The following is a 26,267-nucleotide window of genomic DNA, read 5'->3' on the forward strand; positions in this document are numbered from 1 at the left end:
GGTATCATCATATCACCCGCATAGCATGCACGAAAGAGTAGAGAGGGTCATGGCAAAAACTGGACGCACTTCGTGTACAAACTGGACAAACTCTTTCGGAGTATGAGGGTTTCGGACGAGAACTCATCTGTTACACGACCACTTCAAAGTTTTTTAAACTTATTTGAACTCCGGACTTCTTTTGTGTTCAGCATGCAGCATTCAAAGCAATGCCATCGATTTCCAACATGTTCTGACATCATTTGTTATTTTTCGATCATTTACCCAATTGTTTAGAGAGCTAAATGACCGTGAAATTGAAAATCACTACAAAATGAATCCTGAAAATGTTGAAACTTGGCATGGTATCATCATATCACCCGCATAGCATGCGCGAAAGAGTAGAGAGGGCATGACAAAAACTGGACGCACTTCGTGTACAAACTGGACAAACTCTTTCGGAGTATCAGGGTTTCGGACGAGAACTCCTCTGTTACACGGCCACTTCAGTGTCTTTTAATCTTATTTGAACTGCGGACTTCTTTTGTGTTCAGTATGCCGCATTCAAAGCGACATCATCAATTTCCAATATGTTCTGACATCATTTGTTGTTTTTCGGTCATTTACCTAAATGACCGTGAAATTGAAAATCACTACAAAATGAATCCTGAAAATGTTAAAACTTGGCTTGGTATCATCATATCACCTGCATAGCATGCGCGAAAGAGTAGAGAGGGTCACGGCAAAAACTGGAGGCACTTCGTGTACAAACTGGACAAACTCTTTCGGAGTATCAGGGTTTCGGACGAGAACTCATCTGTTACACGGCCACTTCAATGTTTTTTAAACTTATTTGAACTCCGGACTTCTTTTGTGTTCAGTATGCAGCATTCAAAGCGACATCATCAATTTCCAATATGTTCTGACATCATTTGTTGTTTTTCGGTCATTTACCTAAATGACCGTGAAATTGAAAATCACTACAAAATGAATCCTGAAAATGTTAAAACTTGGCTTGGTATCATCATATCACCTGCATAGCATGCGCGAAATAGTAGAGAGGGTCACGGCAAAAACTGGACGCACTTCGTGTACAAACTGGACAAACTCTTTCGGAGTATCAGGGTTTCGGACGAGAACTCATCTGTTACACGGCCACTTCAATGTTTTTTAAACTTATTTGAACTCCGGACTTCTTTTGTGTTCAGTATGCAGCATTCAAAGCGACGTCATCAATTTCCAACATGTTCTGACATCATTTGTTGTTTTTCCATCATTTACCTAATTGTTTAGAGAGCTAAATGACCGTGAAATTGAAAATCACTACAAAATGAATCCTGAAAATGTTGAAACTTGGCATGGTATCATCATATCACCCGCATAGCATGCACGAAAGAGTAGAGAGGGTCATGGAAAAAACTGGACGCACTTCGTGTACAAACTGGACAAACTCTTTCGGAGTATGAGGGTTTCAGACGAGAACTCATCTGTTACACGACCGCTTCAAAGTTTTTTAAACTTATTTGAACTCCGGACTTCTTTTGTGTTCAGTATGCAGCATTCAAAGCGACGTCATCAATTTCCAACATGTTCTGACATCATTTGTTATTTTTCGATCATTTACCTAATTGTTTAGAGAGCTAAATGACCGTGAAATTGAAAATCACTACAAAATGAATCCTGAAAATGTTGAAACTTGGCATGGTATCATCATATCACCCGCATAGCATGCGCGAAAGAGTAGAGAGGGCATGACAAAAACTGGACGCACTTCGTGTACAAACTGGACAAACTCTTTCGGAGTATCAGGGTTTCGGACGAGAACTCCTCTGTTACACGGCCACTTCAGTGTCTTTTAATCTTATTTGAACTACGGACTTCTTTTGTGTTCAGTATGCAGCATTCAAAGCGACGTCATCAATTTCCAACATGTTCTAACATCATTTGTTGTTTTTCGATCATTTACCTAATTGTTTAGAGAGCTAAATGACCGTGAAATTGAAAATCACTACAAAATGAATCCTGAAAATGTTGAAACTTGGCATGGTATCATCATATCACCCGCATAGCATGCGCGAAAGAGTAGAGAGGGTCACGACAAAAACTGGACGCACTTCGTGTACAAACTGGACAAACTCTTTCGGAGTATCAGGGTTTCGGACGAGAACTCATCTGTTGCACGACCACTTCAATGTTTTTTAAACTTATTTGAACTCCGGACTTCTTTTGTGTTCAGTATGCAGCATTCAAAGCGACGTCATCAATTTCCAACATGTTCTGACATCATTTGTTGTTTTTCGGTCATTTACCTAATTGTTTAGAGAGCTAAATGACCATGAAATTGAAAATCACTACAAAATGAATCCTGAAAATGTTGAAACTTGGCATGGTATCATCATATCACCCGCATAGCAAGCGCGAAAGAGTAGAGAGGGTCACGGCAAAAACTGGACGCACTTCGTGTACAAACTGGATAAACTCTTTCGGAGTATCAGGGTTGCGGACGAGAACTCATCTGTTACACGGCCACTTCAATGTTTTTTAAACTTATTTCAACTCCGGACTTATTTTGTGTTCAGTATGCAGCATTCCAAGCGACGTCATCAATTTCCAACATGTTCTAACATCATTTGTTGTTTTTCGATCATTTACCTAATTGTTTAGAGAGCTAAATGACCGTGAAATTGAAAATCACTACAAAATGAATCCTGAAAATGTTAAAACTTGGCACGGTATCATCATATCACCCGCATAGCATGCGCGAAAGAGTAGAGAGGGTCACGGTAAAAACTGGAGGCACTTCGTGTACAAACTGGACAAACTCTTTCGGAGTATCAGGGTTTCGGACGAGAACTCATCTGTTACACGGCCACTTCAATGTTTTTTAAACTTATTTGAACTCCGGACTTCTTTTGTGTTCAGTATGCCGCATTCAAAGCGACATCATCAATTTCCAATATGTTCTGACATCATTTGTTGTTTTTCGGTCATTTACCTAAATGACCGTGAAATTGAAAATCACTACAAAATGAATCCTGAAAATGTTAAAACTTGGCTTGGTATCATCATATCACCTTCATAGCATGCGCGAAAGAGTAGAGAGGGTCACGGCAAAAACTGGACGCACTTCGTGTACAAACTGGACAAACTCTTTCGGAGTATCAGGGTTTCGGACGAGAACTCATCTGTTACACGGCCACTTCAATGTTTTTTAAACTTATTTGAACTCCGGACTTCTTTTGTGTTCAGTATGCAGCATTCAAAGCGACGTCATCAATTTCCAACATGTTCTGACATCATTTGTTGTTTTTCCATCATTTACCTAATTGTTTAGAGAGCTAAATGACCGTGAAATTGAAAATCACTACAAAATGAATCCTGAAAATGTTGAAACTTGGCATGGTATCATCATATCACCCGCATAGCATGCACGAAAGAGTAGAGAGGGTCATGGCAAAAACTGGACGCACTTCGTGTACAAACTGGACAAACTCTTTCGGAGTATGAGGGTTTCAAACGAGAACTCATCTGTTACACGACCGCTTCAAAGTTTTTTAAACTTATTTGAACTCCGGACTTCTTTTGTGTTCAGTATGCAGCATTCAAAGCGACGTCATCAATTTCCAACATGTTCTGACATCATTTGTTATTTTTCGATCATTTACCTAATTGTTTAGAGAGCTAAATGACCGTGAAATTGAAAATCACTACAAAATGAATCCTGAAAATGTTGAAACTTGGCATGGTATCATCATATCACCCGCATAGCATGCGCGAAAGAGTAGAGAGGGCATGACAAAAACTGGACGCACTTCGTGTACAAACTGGACAAACTCTTTCGGAGTATCAGGGTTTCGGACGAGAACTCCTCTGTTACACGGCCACTTCAGTGTCTTTTAATCTTATTTGAACTACGGACTTCTTTTGTGTTCAGTATGCAGCATTCAAAGCGACGTCATCAATTTCCAAAATGTTCTAACATCATTTGTTGTTTTTCGATCATTTACCTAATTGTTTAGAGAGCTAAATGACCGTGAAATTGAAAATCACTACAAAATGAATCCTGAAAATGTTGAAACTTGGCATGGTATCATCATATCACCCGCATAGCATGCGCGAAAGAGTAGAGAGGGTCACGACAAAAACTGGACGCACTTCGTGTACAAACTGGACAAACTCTTTCGGAGTATCAGGGTTTCGGACGAGAACTCATCTGTTACACGGCCACATCAATGTTTTTTAAACTTATTTGAACTCCGGACTTCTTTTGTGTTCAGTATGCAGCATTCAAAGCGACATCATAAATTTCCAACATGTTCTAATATCATTTGTTGTTTTTCGATCATTTACCTAAATGACCGTGAAATTGAAAATCACTACAAAATGAATCCTGAAAATGTTAAAACTTGGCTTGGTATCATCATATCACCTGCATAGCATGCGCGAAAGAGTAGAGAGGGTCACGGCAAAAACTGGACGCACTTCGTGTACAAACTGGATAAACTCTTTCAGAGTATCAGGGTTTCGGACGAGAACTCATCTGTTACACGGCCACTTCAATGTTTTTTAAACTTATTTGAACTCTGGACTTCTTTTGTGTTCAGTATGCAGCATTCAAAGCGACGTCATCAATTTCCAACATGTTCTGACATCATTTGTTGTTTTTCCATCATTTACCTAATTGTTTAGGGAGCTAAATGACCGTGAAATTGAAAATCACTACAAAATGAATCCTGAAAATGTTGAAACTTGGCATGGTATCATCATATCACCCGCATAGCATGCACGAAAGAGTAGAGAGGGTCATGGCAAAAACTGGACGCACTTCGTGTACAAACTGGACAAACTCTTTCGGAGTATGAGGGTTTCGGACGAGAACTCATCTGTTACACGACCACTTCAAAGTTTTTTAAACTTATTTGAACTCCGGACTTCTTTTGTGTTCAGTATGCAGCATTCAAAGCGATGTCATCGATTTCCAACATGTTCTGACATCATTTGTTATTTTTCGATCATTTACCCAATTGTTTAGAGAGCTAAATGACCGTGAAATTGAAAATCACTACAAAATGAATCCTGAAAATGTTGAAACTTGGCATGGTATCATCATATCACCCGCATAGCATGCGCGAAAGAGTAGAGAGGGCATGACAAAAACTGGACGCACTTCGTGTAAAACTGGACAAACTCTTTCGGAGTATCAGGGTTTCAGACGAGAACTCCTCTGTTACACGGCCACTTCAGTGTCTTTTAATCTTATTTGAACTACAGACTTCTTTTGTGTTCAGTATGCAGCATTCAAAGTGACGTCATCAATTTCCAACATGTTCTAACATCATTTGTTGTTTTTCGATCATTTACCTAATTGTTTAGAGAGCTAAATGACCGTGAAATTGAAAATCACTACAAAATGAATCCTGAAAATGTTGAAACTTGGCATGGTATCATCATATCACCCGCATAGCAAGCGCGAAAGAGTAGAGAGGGTCACGGCAAAAACTAGACGCACTTCGTGTACAAACTGGACAAACTCTTTCGGAGTATCAGGGTTTCGGACGAGAACTCATCTGTTGCACGGCCACTTCAATGTTTTTTATACTTATTTGAACTCCGGACTTCTTTTGTGTTCAGTATGCAGCATTCAAATCGACGTCATCAATTTCCAACATGTTCTGACATCATTTGTTGTTTTTCGGTCATTTACCTAATTGTTTAGAGAGCTAAATGACCATGAAATTGAAAATCACTACAAAATGAATCCTGAAAATGTTGAAACTTGGCATGGTATCATCATATCACCCGCATAGCAAGCGCGAAAGAGTAGAGAGGGTCACGGCAAAAACTGGACGCACTTCGTGTACAAACTGGATAAACTCTTTCGGAGTATGAGGTTTTCAGACGAGAACTCATCTGTTACACGACCGCTTCAAAGTTTTTTAAACTTATTTGAACTCCGGACTTCTTTTGTGTTCAGTATGCAGCATTCAAAGCGACATCATAAATTTCCAACATGTTCTAATATCATTTGTTGTTTTTCGATCATTTACCTAATTGTTTAGAGAGCTAAATGACCGTGAAATTGAAAATCACTACAAAATGAATCCTGAAAATGTTGAAACTTGGCATGGTATCATTATTTCACCCGCATAGCATGTGCGAAAGAGTAGAGAGGGTCACGGCAAAAACTGGACGCACTTCGTGTACAAACTGGAAATAGAAGAAAATAAATAGAAGAAAAGAAATAATGCAGAAAATAAAAAAACTATACAAAAAAATTACTCAAAAATAAATAGAAGAATATAAATAATGCAGAAAATTAAAAACTATATTAAAACTACCCAAAAATAAATAGAAGAAAATAAATAATGCAGAAAAGAAAAAACTATATAAAAAATTTGTTGGCGCGCTACCCAGTGGGCCTGCCAGACCTAGGGTGTGCAAATGCAGGCCCAGAAGGGCCAGCAGGCTCACAGGGCAGCGCGCCCTAGTTAATTAGGCCTAGAAGCCTGCTATATAGAGAAGCTCGAAGGAGCAGCCGTGGCTGGGTTTATAAACCAGTGCGGCTGCCCTTCGCTCGTCGAGGTGGGACTAAACATTGTGCAACGCCGGTGGCAGCGCACAACCTTTAGTACCGGTTGGTGGCTCCAACCGGTACTAAAGGGGGGTCTTTAGTACCGGTTCATGGCACGAACCGGTACTAAAGGGGTCGTTTCCTGCCCCTTGGCCTGGCGAAAATTGGCCTTTAGTACCGGTTGGTGGCTCCAACGGCACTAAAGACCCCTCCTATATATATGGAACCTACGAAAAAATCAGTTTCATCGACCACCAGTAGTTCTTCTCGATCCAACTTCTTCGCCGCGCCCGTTGCCCCATCACGCGCCGCCCCCGCCGCCCGTCGTCGCCGTCACCGCCGTCGCCCATGCCACCCGTCGTCGCCGTCACCGCCCGGCCCGTCGCCCCCGCCGCTCCCGTACGTCGCCGCCGCCTCTCGCCCGCCGCGTCCGTCCCCGTCGGCCCCCGCCGCCCCCCGTACGCTGCCGCCCCCCGGTCGTACACACACACATAGAGAGAGAGACACACACACACCACACACACACATTATTTGTACTTATTTTCTATTTTCTGTTGTTTAGATTAATGTTAGATAAATTACATAGATAATAATGTTAGAATGTTAATGTTAGATGAATTATATGGAAAAGATGTTAAATATTAATGTCAAATATATTTTACATGAATTAGAACAAGTTGAACTAGTTGAATTGGTATAGCTAGATATTAATTAGGTATATATATGAGATTTGAACTAGTTGAATTAATATAACTAGTTTATTTTTAGTATGAAAATTAATAGAACAAGTTTAATTTTAGTAAGAAAATTTAGGTATATGAGATTTGATGATCTAATCAAAACATTACTATATAGAACTACCTACTTTATTTTAGTAAGAAATTAATAGAACTAGTTTATTTTTAGTAAGTGCTTAGTTGAATTAATAGAACTAGTTTATTTAGTTGAATTAATAGAACTAGTAAGTGTTTAATGTTTCACCTATATATGAACATATATGTTAGATATTAGATATAAATTATATGTTAGATATATATTTAATTTAGTTATATGAGATTTCATTATCTAATTAACATTTTATTATATAGAACTAGCTACCTTATTTTTAGTAAGAAAATTAATAGAACTAGTTTAGTTGAATTAATTAGTTGAACTAGTTAGTTGAATTAGTTCAATTAATTAGGTATATTCTTCGTAAGTGCTTAGTTGAATTAGTTCAATTAATTAGTTGAACTAGTTGAATTAATAGAATTAGTTGAATTAATAGAACTAATAAGTGTTTAATGTTTCACCTATGAACATAGGAATGTCGTCTGACGACGAACACAATTTAATTATGTGCGAATACTGCGAAGACCAGCGCGGCCTGTGCGGCAGAAATTTTCTAGTTGATGATAGACGCTTCAACATCAAGCTGGATGAGAACTTCGAAGTGGATATAGTAAGTCACAACGACAAGTCCTTTTTCATAATTAAGCATGACTTATGCTTCATTTGCTTCAACTTTTAATTTTAATTTCTCACTATTCTACTAGCGTATCCCCTGCCATGCAAGAATTTTTGTCTTGGATAAGATAGGTTTCAGTCCTAACGAAACTATGGAGGTAAAAAGAGTTTACTTGAAGACCGAGCATGGTTATACCTTCAACGTCAAATTATACAATGTAGACACATACACCTATTTTGAATGCAAAACTTGGCAAGCACTATGCAAGGCTTATGCATTTGAGCCTGATATGGTTATCACTTTTGATATTCGTCCGGAAGATGATATTGAAGGTAATAGAGACATCTGGGTCGATGTGCAGATGCCTCCAGTTCTACCATTATGTGAGTTTCTCAACCATATTTATGTCTTCGATATGAGATTATTTGAACCAGTTGAATAATTAATAGATCTCAATTTATATTGACAGCTTACTTCCAATCAAGCAAACATGTCCGACGCTTGGTAGACAGGACCGTCCACTGTCCCGAGGCTGAACTAAACTGCGAGGAGACAAGTCATTATGTTTCATGGCTTGAGGATCTTGATGCTGTCAAGACAAATTTCTTTCCTGCACTTAGAAATGTTAGTACTCAAAACATGCGACCAATAGTGTTCGTATTGAACTACGGTCACATATATTTAGGAAAGATGGTAAGATTTCTACTATTTCTCCTCAGTGCATCTTTTGCATACATTGTTTTTTAAGCTAAACTTCATTGCTAAGTATGTTACTATACGATGTTCTTCAGCAGAGACTCCCGATGAATGTTGTGCCTGATTGGATCGAGACTAAAGGTACCATGAATATTGTTAGCTTACGGCCAAGATATCTACAATGCACTTTAGTGCATTCAAGATTTCTAATAGCGAGGAATGCTTAATAGTAAAAGACTGGAGCAAAATTGTGAACAATCACAGAGAAGTACTAGGGGGCAGCAATCAGAAGCGCAACCCACGATTAGGAGACAGGTTCATCTGCATGCTCCAATATGATGAATCAGCAAAGCTATACATGTTCTATGCTATTTTACCTGAGAGAGAGCAGCAGGAGTGATTAATTAGCTAGTTCATGCTCTTAGTACTTGTCCTTTCATGTCCGTGTTCTTCGTCCTGAACTTAATCTCAAACAGTGATTTGCTTTTGTGGTGTTATGAACGCTTATAATATCATTACCATGTTGAACTCGATGATATCTTTGCTATGAAAACCGTTGGTGATGATATATATGATGCAAGAGTTTTTATATTAATTAATATGATGATGATGATGATGATGACGAGTTATTATATCATTTATGAAAGAAATTGCATATTTGTTTCAACTGGATGGATTCTAACTAAATGATCAAGTATATGCCATATCCATATTACCTCGATCACTTAAGTAGGTGATCAAGTATATATAATATGGATATGACATATACTTGATGACTTAGCTAGGATCCACACGCATCCAGTCAAACTAATCACCTAATGATTTAACAACTCATTATAATGTAAAACAATCACTAAATTAAATTGAAAACACAAAACTAAAGTAAAAATAAAAATAAAACCAAAACACACCAAAACATTTAGTACCGGTTGGTGTTACGAACCGGTACTAATGTCCTACGCGCCCACGGAGCTGGCTCGTGCCACGTGGTTGACCTTTAGCACCGGTTCGTGCTGAACCGGTACTAAAGGGGGGGGGCTTTAGTGCCTACAATTTAGTGCCGGTTACCGAACCGGCACTAAAGGCCCTTACGAACCGGTGCTATTGCCCAGTTCTGCACTAGTGTATCAGGGTTTTGGATGAGAACTCATCTGTTACATGGGCACTTCAATGTTTTTTAAACTTATTTGAACTCCGGACTTCTTTTGTGTTCAGTATGCAGCATTCAAAGCGACATCATCAATTTCCAACATGTTCTGACATCATTTGTTGTTTTTCAGTCATTTACCTAATTGTTTAGAGAGCTAAATGACCGTGAAATTGAAAATCACTACAAAATGAACTATGAAAATGTTGAAATTTAGCATGGTATCATCATTTCACCCACATAGCATGTGCGAAAGAGTAGAGAGGGTCAGGAAAAACTGGACGCACTTCGTGTACAAACTGGACAATCTCTTTCGGAGTATCAGAGTTTCGGACGAGAACTCATCTGTTACACGGGCACTTCAATGTTTTTTAAACTTATTTGAACACCAGACTTCTTTTGTGTTCAGTATGCAGCATTCAAAGCGACGTCATCAATTTCCAACATGTTCTGACATCATTTGTTTTTCAGTCATTTACCGAATTGTTTAAAGAACTAAATGACCGTGAAATTGAAAATCACTTCAAAATGAATCCTGAAAATGTTGAAACTTGGCATGGTATCATCATATCACCCGCATAGCATGCGCGAAAGAGTAGAGAGGGTCACGACAAAAACTGGATGCACTTCGTGTACAAACTGGACAAACTCTTTCGGAGTATCAGGGTTTCGGACGAGAACTCATCTGTTACACGGCCACTTCAATGTTTTTTAAACTTATTTGAACTCCGGACTTCTTTTGTGTTCAGTATGCAGCATTCAAAGCGATGTCATCAATTTCTAACATGTTCTGACATCATTTGTTGTTTTTCAGTCATTTATCTAATTCTTTAGAGAGCTAAATGACCGTGTAATTGAAAATCACTACAAAATGAACTCTGAAAATGTTGAAACTTGGCATGGTATCATCATTTCACCCGCATAGCATGTGCGAAAGAGTAGAGAGAGTCACGGCAAAAACTGGACGCACTTCGTGTACAATCTGGACAATCTCTTTCGGAGTATCAGGGTTTCGGACGAGAACTCATCTGTTACACGGGCACTTCAATGTTTTTAAACTTATTTGAACTCCAGACTTCTTTTGTGTTCAGTATGCAGCATTCAAAGCGATGCCATCAATTTCCAACATGTTCTGACATCATTTGTTGTTTTCAGTCATTTACCTAATTGTTTAGAGATCTAAATGACCGTGAAATTGAAAATCACTACAAAATGAATTCTGAAAATGTTGAAACTTGCAATGGTATTATCATTTCACCTGCATAGCATGTGCGAACGAGTAGAGAGGGTCACAAAAAAACTACTCAGAAATAAATAGAAGAAAATAAATAAAGCAGAAAAGAAAAAAACTATATAAAAAATTATTCAAAAATAAATAGAGGAAAATAAATAATGCAGAAAAGAAAAAAAAACTATATAAAAAATTACTCAAAAATAAATAGAAGAAAATAAATAATGCAGAAAAGAAAAAAACTATATAAAAAATTTGTTGGGGCGCTGCCCAATGGGCCTGCCAGACCTAGGGTGTGCAAATGCAGGCTCAGAAGGGCCAGCAGACTCACAGGGCAGCGCACCCTAGTTAGGCCCAGAAGCCTGCTATATAGAGAAGTTCGAAGGAGCAGCCGCGGCTGGGTTTATAAACCAGTGCGGCTGCCCTTCGCTCGGCGAGGTGGGACTAAACATCATGCACCGCCGATGGCAGCGCACAACCATTAGTACCGGTTGGTGGCTCCAACCGGTACTAATGATTGGGCCTTTAGTACCAGTTCGTGGCACGAACTGGTACTAAAGGGACCGTTTCCCGCCCCTTGGCCTGGCGAAAATTGGCCTTTAGTACCGGTTGGTGGCTCCAACCGGTACTAAAGACCCCTCCTATATATATGGCACTTACAAAAATTCAGTTTCATCGACCACCACTTCTTCTCGATCCAACTTCTTCGCCGCGCCCGTCGCCCATTGCGCGCCGCCCTCGCCGCCCGTCGTCGCCTTCACCGCCGTCGCCCCCGCCACCCGTCGTCGCCGTCACCGCCGTCGCCCCCGCCACCCGTCGTCGCCGTCACCGCCGTCGCCCCCGCCACCCGTCGCCGCCGCCTGGCCCGCCGCCCGTCCCGTCGCATCGCCCGCCGCCGCCCGTACGCCGCTGCCCCCCGCTCGTACACACACACACATACACACACACAGACACACACACACACACATACACACACAGACACACACACACACACACATTGTTTTTACTTATTTTCTATCTTCTGTTGTTTAGATTAATGTTAGATAAATTACGTAGATAATAATGTTAGAATGTTAATGTTAGCTAGATGAATTATATGGAAAAGATGTTAAATATTAATGTCAATTTTAGATGAATTAGCTAGATATTAATTAGGTATATATATGAGATTTGAACTAGTTGAATTAATATAACTAGTTTATTTTTAGTATGAAAATAATAGAACAAGTTTATTTTTAGTAAGAAAATTTAGGTCTATGAGATTTGATGATCTAATCAAAATATTACTATATAGAACTACCTACTTTATTTTAGTAAGAAATTAATAGTACTAGTTTATTTTTAGTAAATGCTTAGTTGAATTAATAGAACTACTTTATTTAGTTGAATTAATAGAACTAGTAAGTGTTTAATGTTTCACCTATATATGAACATATGTTAGATATTAATGTCAAATGTTAGATGAATTAGATATAAATTATATGTTAGATATATATTTAATTTCGTTATATGAGATTTCATTATCTAATTAACATTTTATTGTATAGAACTAGCTACCTTATTTTTTGTAAGAAAATTAATACAACTAGTTTAGTTGAATTAGTTGAATTAATTAGTTGAACTAGTTAGTTGAATTAGTTCAATTAATTAGGTATATTTTTCGTAAGTGCTTAGTTGAATTAGTTTAATTAATTAGTTGAACTAGTTGAATTAACAAAATTAGTTGAATTAATAGAACTAATAAGTGTTTAATGTTTCACCTATGAACATAGGAATGTCGTCTGACGACGAACACGATTTCATTATGTGCGAATACTGCGAAGACCAGCGCGGCCTGTGCGGCAGAAATTTTCTAGTTGATGATAGGCGCTTCAGCATTAAGCTGGATGAGAACTTCGAAGTGGATACAGTAAGTCACAACGACAAGTCTTTTTTCATAATTAAGCATGACTTATGCTTCATTTGCTTCAACTTTTAATTTTAATTTCTCACTATTCTACTAGCGTATCCCCTGCCATGCAAGAATTTTTGTCTTGGATAAGATAGGTTTCAGTCCTAACGAAACTATGGAGGTAAAAAGAGTTTACTTGAAGACCAAGCATGGTTATACCTTCAACGTCAAATTATACAATGTAGACACATACATCTATTTTGAATGCAAAACTTGGCAAGCACTATGCAAGGCTTATGCATTTGAGCCTGATATGGTTATCACCTTTGATATTCGTCCGGAAGATGATATTGAAGGTAATAGAGACATCTGGGTCCATGTGCAGATGCCTCCAGTTCTACCATTATGTGAGTTTCTCAACCATATTTATGTCTTTGATATGAGATTATTTGAACCAGTTGAATAATTAATAGATCTCAATTTATATTGACAGCTTACTTCCAATCAAGCAAACATGTCCGGCGCTTGGTAGACAGGACCGTCCACTGTCCCGGGGCTTAACTAAACTGCGAGGAGACAATTCATTATGTTTCATGGCTTGAGGATCTTTTTTTGAGCTAGGAACACACGTTCCAAATTACTTAACCACGCGCAGTGTTGTCGCTAGCAAGCAAGTCAACAACACAGTCCGGGACATGCTCCATCCACCAGGAGTTAGACACGCCCACCCTGAATCCGAAAGCAGCCAAGCTATGGGCAACCCTATTACAGGAATGTTTACAAAACTTGAAATCAAAGGCGTCGAAGGACGCAAAGCAGATGCTTCGAGCTTCTCGTAGCAGGACTCCAATGGAGGACTTGTCATACTCGCCCGTCTTCAGAGCATTAACCAGCTGCAGCGAATCTGACTAAAAAGTAACTCGATGGATGCCCAGTTCGCTAGAAGCTTCAATGGCCTTGATGCATGCAGTAGCTTCTGCTTGAAGTGGTGAGGCAAGGAACTCAAGTTTTCCAGCACAAGCAGAGATAACCTCACCTTGGTCCGAGCGGGCAACACAGCCCCAAGCCCCGTGCCCCACAACCACGTGAAAAGCTGCATCAAAATTTATTTTAATGAATCCCTCCTCTGGTCTGCTCCAAGCTGCAGGGTCTGGTGTTACAACCTGCACCCTAGCCTTGCTTCCTAGTGCTGCAAGTTCAGTCACAAGCTTCGTGACAGTAAAACAAATTTCCTCGCATGTACGAGTCCTTTCCCCTGCATTTGTTTTATTTCGAACATTCCACCACTCCCACAACATGATGAGCGCTAGCTCACATCGTTCACTATCTAGAGCCCACAATTGGTCAAACATTGCCATGGGATTGTTTGACTGGAGGAGGTTCAACCTGATGTCCTCAATCGGTAAGGATCTCCAGACTTGTTTTACTTGTTTGCATTTAAGGAAGAGATGTCCGCCATCTTCGTCAAGACGCATGCACATCGGGCACCTAGTGTCCAGCTCAACATGCTTGCGTTTAATATTCATCCTCACAGGCAGGCTATTATACGCAAGTCTCCAAAGAAACATACAGATTTTGGAGGGAGGTTTAAGTTCCAAATCCTATTCCACTTCTGTGAATCCGCAGGTGCCGGTGCCGAGGGGCTCGCATCTCTGTTTTTCTTTGTCTCCCTGAGTTTGATCCCCAAGTGGTAGGCAGACTTAACAGAGAACACTCCTTTTGGGTCAAAATGCCATGCAACTTGGTCGTCCATGCCATGCTTCACTGGGATTGCCAATATCTCCTTTGCATCCTCCTGGCAGAACAACTCCTTGACTAGTTCTTCATCCCAAATTTCAGTGACTGGATCCATTAGATCGCTAGCTCAATCAATCAGCACACTGCCCCAATGAGTTCGCGGCCTCCTCGTCTCTCCCTCGGAATCCACGGATCGTCCCAGATTTTGACATTCTCACCAGACCCAATCCTCCAAACAATACCTTCCTTCAGCAGCTCGATCCCCTTTAATATGATGCGCCATGTATAGGACATATATGTTTTTTCCACAGCATCAAGTACCGAATAGTCTGGATAGTAGCGAGCCTTCAGGATTTGTGCACAAAGCGTATCCGGCTCCTGCAGGAGACGCCAACCTTGTCGTGCTAACATCGCGAGGTTAAAGATGTGCAGCTCTCGAAAGCCCAAGCCGCCCTCCTTCTTGGATTTCGTAAGCTTATCCCAACCTATCCAATGGCACTTGTCCATCTTGTCTTGCTGGCTCCACCAATATCGATTAATTAGGGTACCAATTTCCTCGCACAGCTTCTTTGTTAGATCAAAGCATGACATCGCGAAAGTAGGGATTGCCTGGGCTACCGATTTTACCAAGGTTTCTTTGCCCGGTTTAGATAGTAACCTCTCGATCCAGCCCTGCATTCTCTGCCATATCACTTGCTTGATGTATTCAAATTCCTTGCTTGGGGCAGCACCAACGTGAACCGGTAACCCCAAATATCTTTTACAACACGACTCGTGGGGGATACCGAGGATATGTAGGACCTCACTTTTAACTGCTGCTGTTGTGCCATTGCTGAAGGTTGCCGAGGACTTATTCTTGTTTATCATTTGACCTGATTGGGACTCGTATAAAGCCAAGATAGACTGCAGTCTAGCTGCACCTTGAGCAGTTGCCTTCATCACTATAAGGGAATCATCCGCAAAGAAGAGATGGTTTATCTTTGGCGCCCCATTACAGATTTGGATGACCTGAATAATATCATCTTCCTCCGGTTGTCGCAGCAGGGCTGAGAAGCCTTCAACACACATGATGAACAGATATGGGGACAGAGGATCCCCTTGGCGCAGCCCTCTCTCGGGCATGATTAGATCGGTGAGGTTTCTATTCACTTTCACTCTATATTTTACCGATCTAACGCACTTCATAATAGTGCCAATCCACACCTCTCCAAACCCCATCTTGCGCATCATGCACTCCAAGATTTCCCACTCAACACGGTCATATACTTTTCTCATGTCAAGCTTGACTGCCACAAAACCATCACGGCCCCCCTTCCTCTTATGCATCAAGTGGTTGATCTCATAAGCCAACAACACATTATCAGTAATCAACCTTCCCGGTACAAAGGCTGATTGGGTCGGTGAGATAATCTCTGGGAGCATTTCCTTCAGTCTATTTGCTAAGACCTTGGAGATCATCTTGTACAGAACGTTGCAAAGGCTGATCGGTCTGAACTCCGTTATCCTCTCAGGATTATTCTTCTTTGGTATTAAGACGATGGTGGTTTCATTCCAGGACTCGGGCATAGGATTACCATTAAGCACCCCCAACACCTCTTCTTGCACCTTCATTCCCACTAGCTCCTAGAACTTCTTATAAAACACAGCAGGCATACTGTCCGGTCCCGGTGCTTTCAGGTCTCCAATTGACTCAAGAGCTTTTTTTACCTCCTCTCCTGAATAAGGCCTGATGAGCTGGGCATTCATCTCAAGGGTGACCACGGTGGGAACCCTTGATAAGAGATCATTTGTGAGAATACCTGCAGAGGATGTGAACAAACTTTTGTAGTGGTTAGCAATATAATTCCCTAACGCCTCCTCTCCCTCCACTACACTCCCATCCTCCTTCCGCAGCCTTGTAATTATGTTTTTCCTTCTCCTCTACGATGCATAGGCTTGAAAGAACTTTGTGTTATGGTCTCCCTTCGTCAACCAATTAGCATGTGCACGCTGTCTCCAATACAGGTTATATTGATCTTCTAGTCTACTTAACTTGTATCGCAGCAAATGCTCTCGATTTACATGGTTCTGGCTCAAAGGACTCCTCCGACACCTCTCCAGATCCCTCCTAGCATTCCTTATACGGCCCTTCAACTCCCCAGCACCTCCCTATCCCATCTAGACAGCTCGGTCCCCACCCGCCTTAACCCTTCCATTACTGTTCGTCCTCCCTCCTGAAAAGCACTATTCCATGCCTCCTCTACAAACTTCCCACATTCTTCCTCTTGCAACTAGTGGGCTTCGAACCGGAATACATTTGGGCCTGCCATATGTTTATACCAATCAGACATACCATTCAGCTCTGCGATTATAGGCCGATGATCAGAGTGTCTTGGGTCCCCATTTATAATTTTGTGTGAAGGAAAGAGACCACGCCAACCCGCATTTGCTACTGCTCGATCCAGCCGCTCCCTAGTATACCCCTCCAGTGAGTGCCAATTGTTCCGCCATGTGAACGGGTCCCCAAAAAATCCCAAATCCTCGAGACCACAACCCTCCAAGGTGTTCCGAAAAGCATCCATACAAGGCTAGGCCCGGGCCGGTCCTCCCTCCTTCTCATTTGCGAACCAGATCTCATTAAAGTCTCCTAGGACAATCCATGGCAGATCTGCTTGTGCATGTAGATTTCGTAAGGCTTTCCATGTTTTCTCCTTCTCCCCCCATTTCGACTCCCCATACAGTCCCGTCAACCTCCACTTCACCCCATTTTCCTCCCATACCTCTGCATCAATGAAGTACTTGTCCTTCAACCTCAAGTTCACGTTCACTCCCCTGCGCCAGAACAGCGCGAGCCCGCCGCTCCGACCCACCGCATCTTTCACCACCATGTTTGGCATTCCCATTTTCCATCTCAGACTCTCCAATTCTCTCTCTGTCAGCTTTGTTTTAGAAACAAAGAGAATGTCAGGCTCTTCCGCCCCCCGGAGCTCCAGGAGGGCACGAACTGCCGGCGGGTTCCCAAGCCCCCGGCAGTTCCAAGCTACTAGCTTCATTGCTTCTCGCAGGGCTGATACGTCAGCCCCACTTCACTTGCTAAGGTGTCCTCTCCTATCCTCTTTGCTTTCTTAATAGCTTCTCCTTCAACTCCATCTACCTCCATATCCCCTCCATCTCTTTTGGTTCCCAGTTGTACGCCTAACTGGGTTTGATCTCCCTTCCCCCCTTGCCTATCCTTTGGCTTGAGGATCTTGATGCTGTCAAGACAAATTTCTTTCCTGCACTTAGAAATGTTAGTACTCAAAACGTGCGACCAATAGTGTTCATACTGAACTATGGTCACATATATTTAGGAAAGATGGTAAGATTTCTACTATTTTTCCTCAGTGCATCTTTTGCATACATTATTTTTTAAGCTAAACTTCATTGCTAAGTATGTTACTATACGATGTTCTTCAACAGGGACTCTCGATGAATGTTGTGCCTGATTGGATCGAGACTAAAGGTACCATGAATATTGTTAGCTTACGCCAAAGATATCCTACAATGCACTTTACTGCATTCAAGATTTCTAATAGTGAGGAATGCTTAATAGTAAAACACTGGAGCAAAATTGTGAACGATCACAGAGAAGTACTAGGGGGCAGCAATCAGAAGCGCAATCCACGATTAGGAGACAGGTTCATCTGCATGCTCCAATATGATGAATCAGCAAAGCTATACATGTTCTATGCTATTTTACCTGAGAGAGAGCAGCAGTAGTGATTAATTAGCTAGTTCATGCTCTTAGTACTTGTCCTCTCATGTCTGTGTTCTTCGTCCTGAACTTAATCCCAAAGAGTGATTTTCTTTTGTGGTGTTATGAACGCTTATAATATTATTACCATGTTGAACTCGATGATATCATTGCTATGAAAACTGTTGTTGGTGATGATATATATGATGCAAGAGTTTTTATATTAATATGATGATGATGAGTTATTATATCATTTATGAAAGAAACTGCATATTAGTTTCAACTGGATGGATTCTAGCTAAGTGATCAAGTATATGCCATATCCATATTACCTCGATCACTTAATTAGGTGATCAAGTATATATAATATGGATATGACATATACTTGATGATTTAGCTAGGATCCACGCATCCAGTCAAACTAATCTGCGGTACATTCACCTAATGATTTAACAACTCATTATAATGTAAAACAATCACTAAATTAAATTGAAAACACAAAATTAAAGTAAAAATAAAAAGTAAAACCAAAACACACCCAAACATTTAGTACCGGTTGGTGTTACCAACTGGTACTAATGTCCTACGTGCCCACGGAACTGGCTCGGGCCATGTGGTTGCCCTTTAGCACCGGTTCATGCTGAACCGGTACTAAAGGGGGGGGGGCTTTAGTGCCCACAATTTAGTGCCGGTTATCGAACCGGCACTAAAGGGCCTTACGAACCGATGCTATTGCCCGGTTCTGCACTAGTGTACATACGCATATACATTATATATATATGAACAAAGAAATTAAACTAATAGAAATAAAAAATACAGAGCCGGGGCGGCGGCTCACAGCGGGGGCAGGCGAGGGCGTCGGTGCGGGGGGGGGGGCAGGGGCAGGGCGACGGCGACGAGGAGCGGCCGCGACGACGGTGAGCATGTACGGGGCAGGGGCTCGGGGCGGGGGACGCGCGCGAGCAGGGGAGCTCGAGGCGACGGTGGGGTGGCGAGGGCGCAGGTGCGCGGGGGCGGGACGGGGCAGGGGCAGGGCGACGGCGACGAGGGGCGCAGGGCGACGGTGACAAGGAGCGGGCGGCGACGGCGAGCACGGGCTGCCTGGCGTCGTCGAGGAGGTCGATCGGCGTCGTCGGGGGCAACTGGCGAGGGAAATCTGAAAATTTCCCAAGTGTTGCTTATATAGAAAAGGCTTTGGTCCCAGTTCGTGGCATAAACCGGGACCAATGCCCCCCTTCAGTCCCGGTTGGTGCCACCAACTGGGACCAAAGGTCGACCTTTGGTCCCGGTTGGTGCCACCAGCCGGGACTAAAGGGGTGCATTGGTCTCGGTTCCTGGCACCAACCGGGTGCAATGGCCTTGCGCTGGCGCGGTGCGGTGGGAAGTTTAGTCCCACCTCGCTAGCTGAGAGAGCTCAGCACCTGTTTATAAGCTGTGTTGCGGCTCAGGTGCTGAGCTCCTCTCTAATATGCAGGAAGTACTTGCCTACCCTTGTCACTACCTTGTTGGGCCTATTGGGCCTGCGGGCCTGCATCCTGGCCCATGTACACATGAGTTTCTAGTCGTATGCAAGCCGTGTGGCCCAATAGGTGGCATTTTTATTTTTTCCGGTATTTGTTTTGTTTTTTGAATTATTTATTTTATTTTGATTCTTGCTTTATTTTTTTATTCTTTTTTCTTTTAGTTTTAGAAAAAATATAAACTTTCTCTTAGTGCCATTAGTTTTCAAATTTGAATAGTTAAAATTTGAATTCTTTGAAATTTATGTGAATCACAAGTTTATGATTAACTTTACTAGAAAAATAGTTTTTTTTTCCAGTTTTTTTGTTTTATTTTCTGCATTATTTATTTTATTTTGTTTTTTGCTTTATTTTTTAATTCTTTTTTCTTTTAGGTCAGCAAAATTATAAACTTTCTGTTAGTGCCATTAGTTTTCAAATTTGAATAGTTAAAATTTGATTTGTTTGAAATTTGTGTGAATCACAAGTTTGTGATTAACTTTACTATAAAAAAAGTTTTTTTTCCTGTTTTTTGTTTTGTTTTTTGCATTATTTATTTTCTTTTGTTTTTTTCTTTAATTTTTAATTCATTTTGCTTTTAGGTTAGCAAAATTATAAACTTTCTGTTAGTGCCATTAGTTTTAGAAAAATTATAAACTTTCTGTTAGTGCCATTAGTTTTCAAATTTGAATAGTTAAAATTTGAATTCTTTGAAATTTGTGTGAATCACAAGTTTGTGATTAACTTACTAAAAAAAAGAATAGATGCGCTTATAGAGAAAATTCAACCTAAATTCATAGTAAATTTCTATGAATTTCAGAGAAACTCATTCTTAATTTAGGTTAAACTTTTCTCTTTAAGGGCATCTATTTTCACTTTGAGAGGAGCTCAACAAGGCAGAGAGGGAAGGGCTTATAAACCGGTGTGATCCCCCTTCGGTTGGCGAGGTGGGACTAAACTCTGCCCGCAACGAGGACCAACCCTTTAGTCCCGGTTTGTGGCACAAACCGGGACTAATGGTCATGGGCCAGGGGCGAGGAGCATTGGTCCCGGTTGGTGCCATGAACCGGGACCAATGCCCCCTTTAGTCCCGATTGGTGGTACCAACCGGGACCAAAGGCCTTGTGCTGCTCACAGCCAAAAGTTTAGTCCCACCTCGCTAGTTGAGAGGGGCTCGGAGTGGTTTATAAGCCCCACTGCGGCTGCCCTCTCGAGCTCCTCTCAAATGCGGGCTTACGGGCCTAATCTCACACTATGCTGTCGGTGGGCCTATTGGGCCTTCTGCGGGCCTGAATCCTGGCCCAGGTTGGATTTCTAGTCGTATTCAGGCCGTGGTGGCCCAATAGGTGGCAGTTTTTTTTAATTTTTTTTCCTGTTTTTTGTTTTTTTGCATTATTTATTTTATTTTGTTTCTTGCTTTATTTTTTAATTATTTTTGCTTTTAGGTTAGAAAAATTGTAAACTTTCTGTTAGTGCCATTAGTTTTCAAATTGGAATAGTCAAAAGTTGAATTCTTTGAAATTTGTGTGAATCACAAGTTTGTGATTAACTTTACTATAAAAATAGTTTTTTTTCCATTTTTGTGTTTTGTTTTTTGCATTATTTATTTTCTTTATTTTTTGCTTTTTTTAATTCTTTTTGCTTTTAGGTCAGCAAAATTATAAACTTTCTATTGGTGCCATTAGTTTTAGAAAAATTATAAACTTTCTGTTAGTGCCATTAGTTTTCAAATTTGAATAGTTAAAAGTTGATATCTTTGAAATTTGTGTGAATCACAAGTTTGTGATTAACTTTACTATAAAAATAGTTTTTTTTTTCATTTTTTGTTTTGTTTTTTGCATTATTTATTTTCTTTTGTCTTTTTGCTTTTTAAATTCTTTTTGCTTTTAGGTCAGCAAAATTATAAACTTTCTGTTAGTGCCATTAGTTTTAGAAAAATTATGAACTTTCTGTTAGTGCCATTATTTTTCAAATTTGAATAGTTAAAATTTGAATTCTTTGAAATTTGTGTGAATCACAAGTTTGTGATTAACTTTACTATAAAAATAGTTTTTTTTCCAGTTTTTTGTTTTGTTTTTCGCATTATTTATTTTCTTTTGTTTTTTGCTTTATTTTTTAATTCCTTTTGCTTTTAGGTCAGAAAAATTATAAACTTTCTGTTAGTGCCATTAGTTTTAGAAAAAATTATAAACTTTCTGTTAGTGCCATTAGTTTTCAAATTTGAATAGTTAAAATTTGAATTCTTTGAAATTTGCGTGAATCACAAGTTTGTGATTAACTTTACTATAAAAATAGTTTTTTTCTTCAGTTTTTTTTGTTTTTTTGTTTATTTCTTTTATTTTTTGCTTTATTTTTTAATTCTTTTTGCTTTTAGGTCAGAAAAATTATAAACTTTCTGTTAGTGCCATTAGTTTTAGAAATTTTTTATAAACTTTCTGTTAGTGCCCTTAGTTTTCAAATTTGAATAGTTAAAATTTGAATAAATGGTATTACGAGGGCCGAACCATAAGACATTAAAGCATTCCAAATGAACTCTGAAAAAGTTGAAAGTTGGCATGATATCATAATTTCACCCACAAAGCATGTGCATGTACAAAACGGACAATGGTATCATACTCGTCTATTACAAAGTTGGCATGGTATCATCATAATAGTTGCGGGAGAAAGTCTTCACTTTTTCTTCGCTTGTGTCATTTGCTTATTGCGCCGTAACCATGGATAATTTTCATCGTTTATTAGGATGCTTGGGTCAGCCTTGAATTTGAAGGGAGGAATTTCATGAAACTTTTTATAATCTTCAGACATGTATGACTTGCCCTTCACTCCCACGATGTCCCTTTTTCCTGAAAGAACTATGTGGCGCTTTGGCTCATCGTATGATGTATTGGCTTCCTTATCTTTTCTTTTTCTCGGTTTGGTAGACATGTCCTTCACATAGATAACCTGTGCCACATCATTGGCTAGGACGAACGGTTCATCTACATACGCAAGATTGTTGAGATCCACTGTTGTCATTCTGTACTGTGGGTCTACCTGTACCCCGCCTCCTGACAGATTGACCCATTTGCACTTAAACAAAGGCCTTAAAATCATGTCTGTAGTCAAGTTCCCATATGTCCACTATGTAACCATAATATGTGTCCTTTCCCCTCTCGGTTGCTGCATCAAAGCGGACACCGCTGTTTTGGTTGGTGCTCTTTTGATCTTGGGCGATCGTGTAAAATGTATTCCCATTTATCTCGTATCCTTTGTAAGTCAATACAGTCAAAGATGGTCCCCTGGAAAACAAGTATAGCTCATCACAAACAGTGTTGTCACCTCTGAGACGTGTTTCCAACCAACTGCTGAAAGTCCTGATGTGTTCACATGTAATCCAGTCGTCGCACTGCTCTGGGTGTTTGGAGCGCAGACTATTCTTGTGTTCATTGACATACGGGGTCACCAAGGTAGAGTTCTGTAGAACTGTGTAGTGTGCTTGAGACCAAGAATATCCGTCCCTGCATATTATTGAGGCCCCTCCCAGCGTGCCTTTTCCAGCCAGTCTCCCCTCATACCACGATTTAGGGAGACCTATCTTCTTCAGGCCAGGAATGAAGTCAACACAAAACCCAATGACATCCTCTGTTTGATGGCCCAGGGAGATGCTTCCTTCTGGCCTAGCGCGGTTACAGACATATTTCTTTAGGACTCCCATGAACCTCTCAAAGGGGAACATATTGTGTAGAAATACGGGCCCCAGAATGACAATCTTGTCGACTAGATGAACTAGGATGTGCGTCATGATATTGAAGAAGGATGGTGGGAACACCAGCTCGAAACTGACAAGACATTGCGCCACATCACTCCTTAGCCTTGGTACGATTTCTGGATCGATCACCTTCTGAGAGATTGCATTGAGGAATGCACATAGCTTCACAATGGCTAATCGGACGTTTTCCGGTAGAAGCCCCCTCAATGCAACCGGAAGCAACTGCGTCATAATCACGTGGTAGTCATGAGACTTTAGGTTCTGTAACTTTTTCTCTTGCATATTTATTATTCCCTTTATATTCGACGAGAAGCCAGTCGTGACCTTCATACTGAGAAGGCATTCAAAGAAGATTTCTTTCTCTTCTTTTGTAAGAGCGTAGCTGGCAGGACCTTTATACTGCTTCGGAGGCATGCCGTCTTTTTCGTGCAAACGTTGCAGGTCCTCCCGTGTCTCAGGTGTATCTTTTGTCTTCCCATACACGCCCAAGAAGCGTAGCAAGTTCACGCAAAGGTTCTTCGTCACGTGCATCACGTCGATTGAAGAGCGGACCTCTAGGTCTTTCCAGTAGGGTAGGTCCCAAAATATAGATTTCTTCTTCCACATGGGTGCGTGTCCCTCAGCGTCATTCAGAATAGCTAGTCTGCCGGGACCCTTTCCAAAGATTACGTGTAAATCATTGACCATAGCAAGTACGTGATCACCGGTATGCATGGCGGGCTTCTTCCGGTGATCTGCCTTGCCTTTGAAATGCTTGCCATTCTTTCGACATTGATGGTTGGTCGGAAGAAATCGACGATGGCCCAGGTACACATTCTTCCTGCATTTGTCCAGGTATATACTTTCAGTTTCTTCTAAACAGTGCGTGCATGCGTGGTATCCCTTGTTTGTCTATCCTGAAAGGTTACTGAGAGCGGGCCAATCGTTGATGGTTACAAACAACAACGCGTGCAGGTTAAATTCCTCCTGTTTGTGCTCATCCCACGTACGTACACCGTTTCCATTCCACAGCTGTAAAAGTTCTTCAACTAATGGCCTTAGGAACACATCAATGTCGTTGCCGGGTTGCTTAGGGCCTTGGATGAGAATCGGCATCATAATGAACTTCCGCTTCATGCACATCCAAGGAGGAAGGTTATACATACATAGAGTCACGGGCCAGGTGCTGTGATGGCTGCTCTGCTCCCCGAAAGGATTAATGCCATCTACGCTTAAACCAAACCATACATTCCTTGGGTCACTTGCAAACTCATGCCAGTACTTTCTCTTGATTTTTCTCCACTTCGACCCGTCAGCTGGTGCTCTCAACTTCCCGTCTTTCTTATGGTCCTCACTGTGCCATCGCATCAACTTGGCATGCTCTTCGTTTTTGAACAGACGTTTCAACCGTGGTATTATAGGAGCATATCACATCACCTTCGCAGGAACCCTCTTCCTGGGGGGCTCGCCGTCAACATCATCAGGGTCATCTTATTTGATCTTATACCGCAATGCACCGCATAATGGGCATGCGTTCAGATCCTTGTACGCACCGCGGTAGAGGATGCAGCCATTAGGGCATTCATGTATCTTCCGCACCTCCAATCCTGGAGGGCATACGACCTTCTTTGCTGCGTATGTACTGTCGGGCAATTGGTTATCCTTTGGAAGCTTCTTCTTCAATATTTTCAGTAGCTTCTCAAATCCTTTGTCAGGCACAGCATTCTCTGCCTTCCACTGCAACAATTCCAGTACGGTACCGAGCTTTGTGTTGCCATCTTCGCAATTGGGGTACAACCCTTTTTTGTGATCCTCTAACACGCGATCGAACTTCAGCTTCTCCTTTTGACTTTCGCATTGCGTCCTTGCATCGACAATGACCCGGCGGAGATCATCATCATCGGGCACATCGTCTGGTTCCTCATGATCTTCAGCAGCTTCCCCCGTTGCAGCAGCATTGGGAACATCGTCTGGTTCCTCTTGATCTTCAGCAGCTTCCCCCGTTGCAGCATCACGGTATTCAGGGGGCACATAGTTGTCATCGTCCTCTTCTTCTTCACCGTCTTCCATAATAACCCCTATTTCTCCGTGCCTCGTCCAAACATTATAGTGTGGCATGAAACCATTGTAAAGCAGGTGGGTGTGAAGGATTTTCCGGTCAGAATAAGACTTCGTATTCCCACATTTAGGGCATGGCCAACACATAAAACCATTCTGCTTGTTTGCCTCAGCCACTTCGAGAAAATCATGCACGCCCTTAATGTACTCGGAGGTGTGTCTGCCACAGTACATCCATTGCCGGTTCATCTACGTGCATTATATATAATTAAGTGTGTCAAAAACCATTACAGAACATCATGAATAGATAATTAAGTGACCAAATTAATGGAAGTTCATCATCACATTAAAACCAAAGTACATACATAGTTCTCATCTAACAACATATAGCTCTCAAGAGCATCTAATTAATTAAATCATACATTGAAACTATGTAAAACATTTCAATGCGAAAACAAATGCGATCATAATCGCAACCAAGGTAACAATTGATCCAACGGCATAATGATACCAAGCCTCGATATGAATGGCATATTTTCTAATCTTTCTCATCTTCAACCACATTGCGTCCA

The 26,267-nt window shown here is 41.0% G+C and overlaps 1 protein-coding gene and 1 pseudogene across 1 annotated transcript in view; one reads left to right on the top strand and one right to left on the bottom strand.

Annotated features, from left to right (window-relative positions):
* The window catches only part of LOC147965399 (uncharacterized), a 52,667-nt gene extending 35,857 nt beyond the window's left edge, over positions 1–16,810 (top strand). Inside the window, exon 4 of the mRNA XM_087530443.1 lies at positions 16,743–16,810. Coding sequence (XP_087386569.1) covers positions 16,743–16,810 — 68 coding nt within the window. The remainder of the gene's footprint in view (positions 1–16,742) is intronic.
* A 2,435-nt stretch (positions 16,811–19,245) lies between these two features.
* LOC147965400 (uncharacterized) lies at positions 19,246–25,944 on the bottom strand (annotated as a pseudogene).
* Between the last annotated feature and the right edge of the window lie 323 nt (positions 25,945–26,267).

This window comes from Triticum urartu, chromosome 6A (genome assembly GCF_056163025.1).
Source record: "Triticum urartu cultivar PI428250 chromosome 6A, HENAU_Tu73, whole genome shotgun sequence".
Classification (NCBI taxonomy): Eukaryota; Viridiplantae; Streptophyta; class Magnoliopsida; order Poales; family Poaceae; genus Triticum; species Triticum urartu.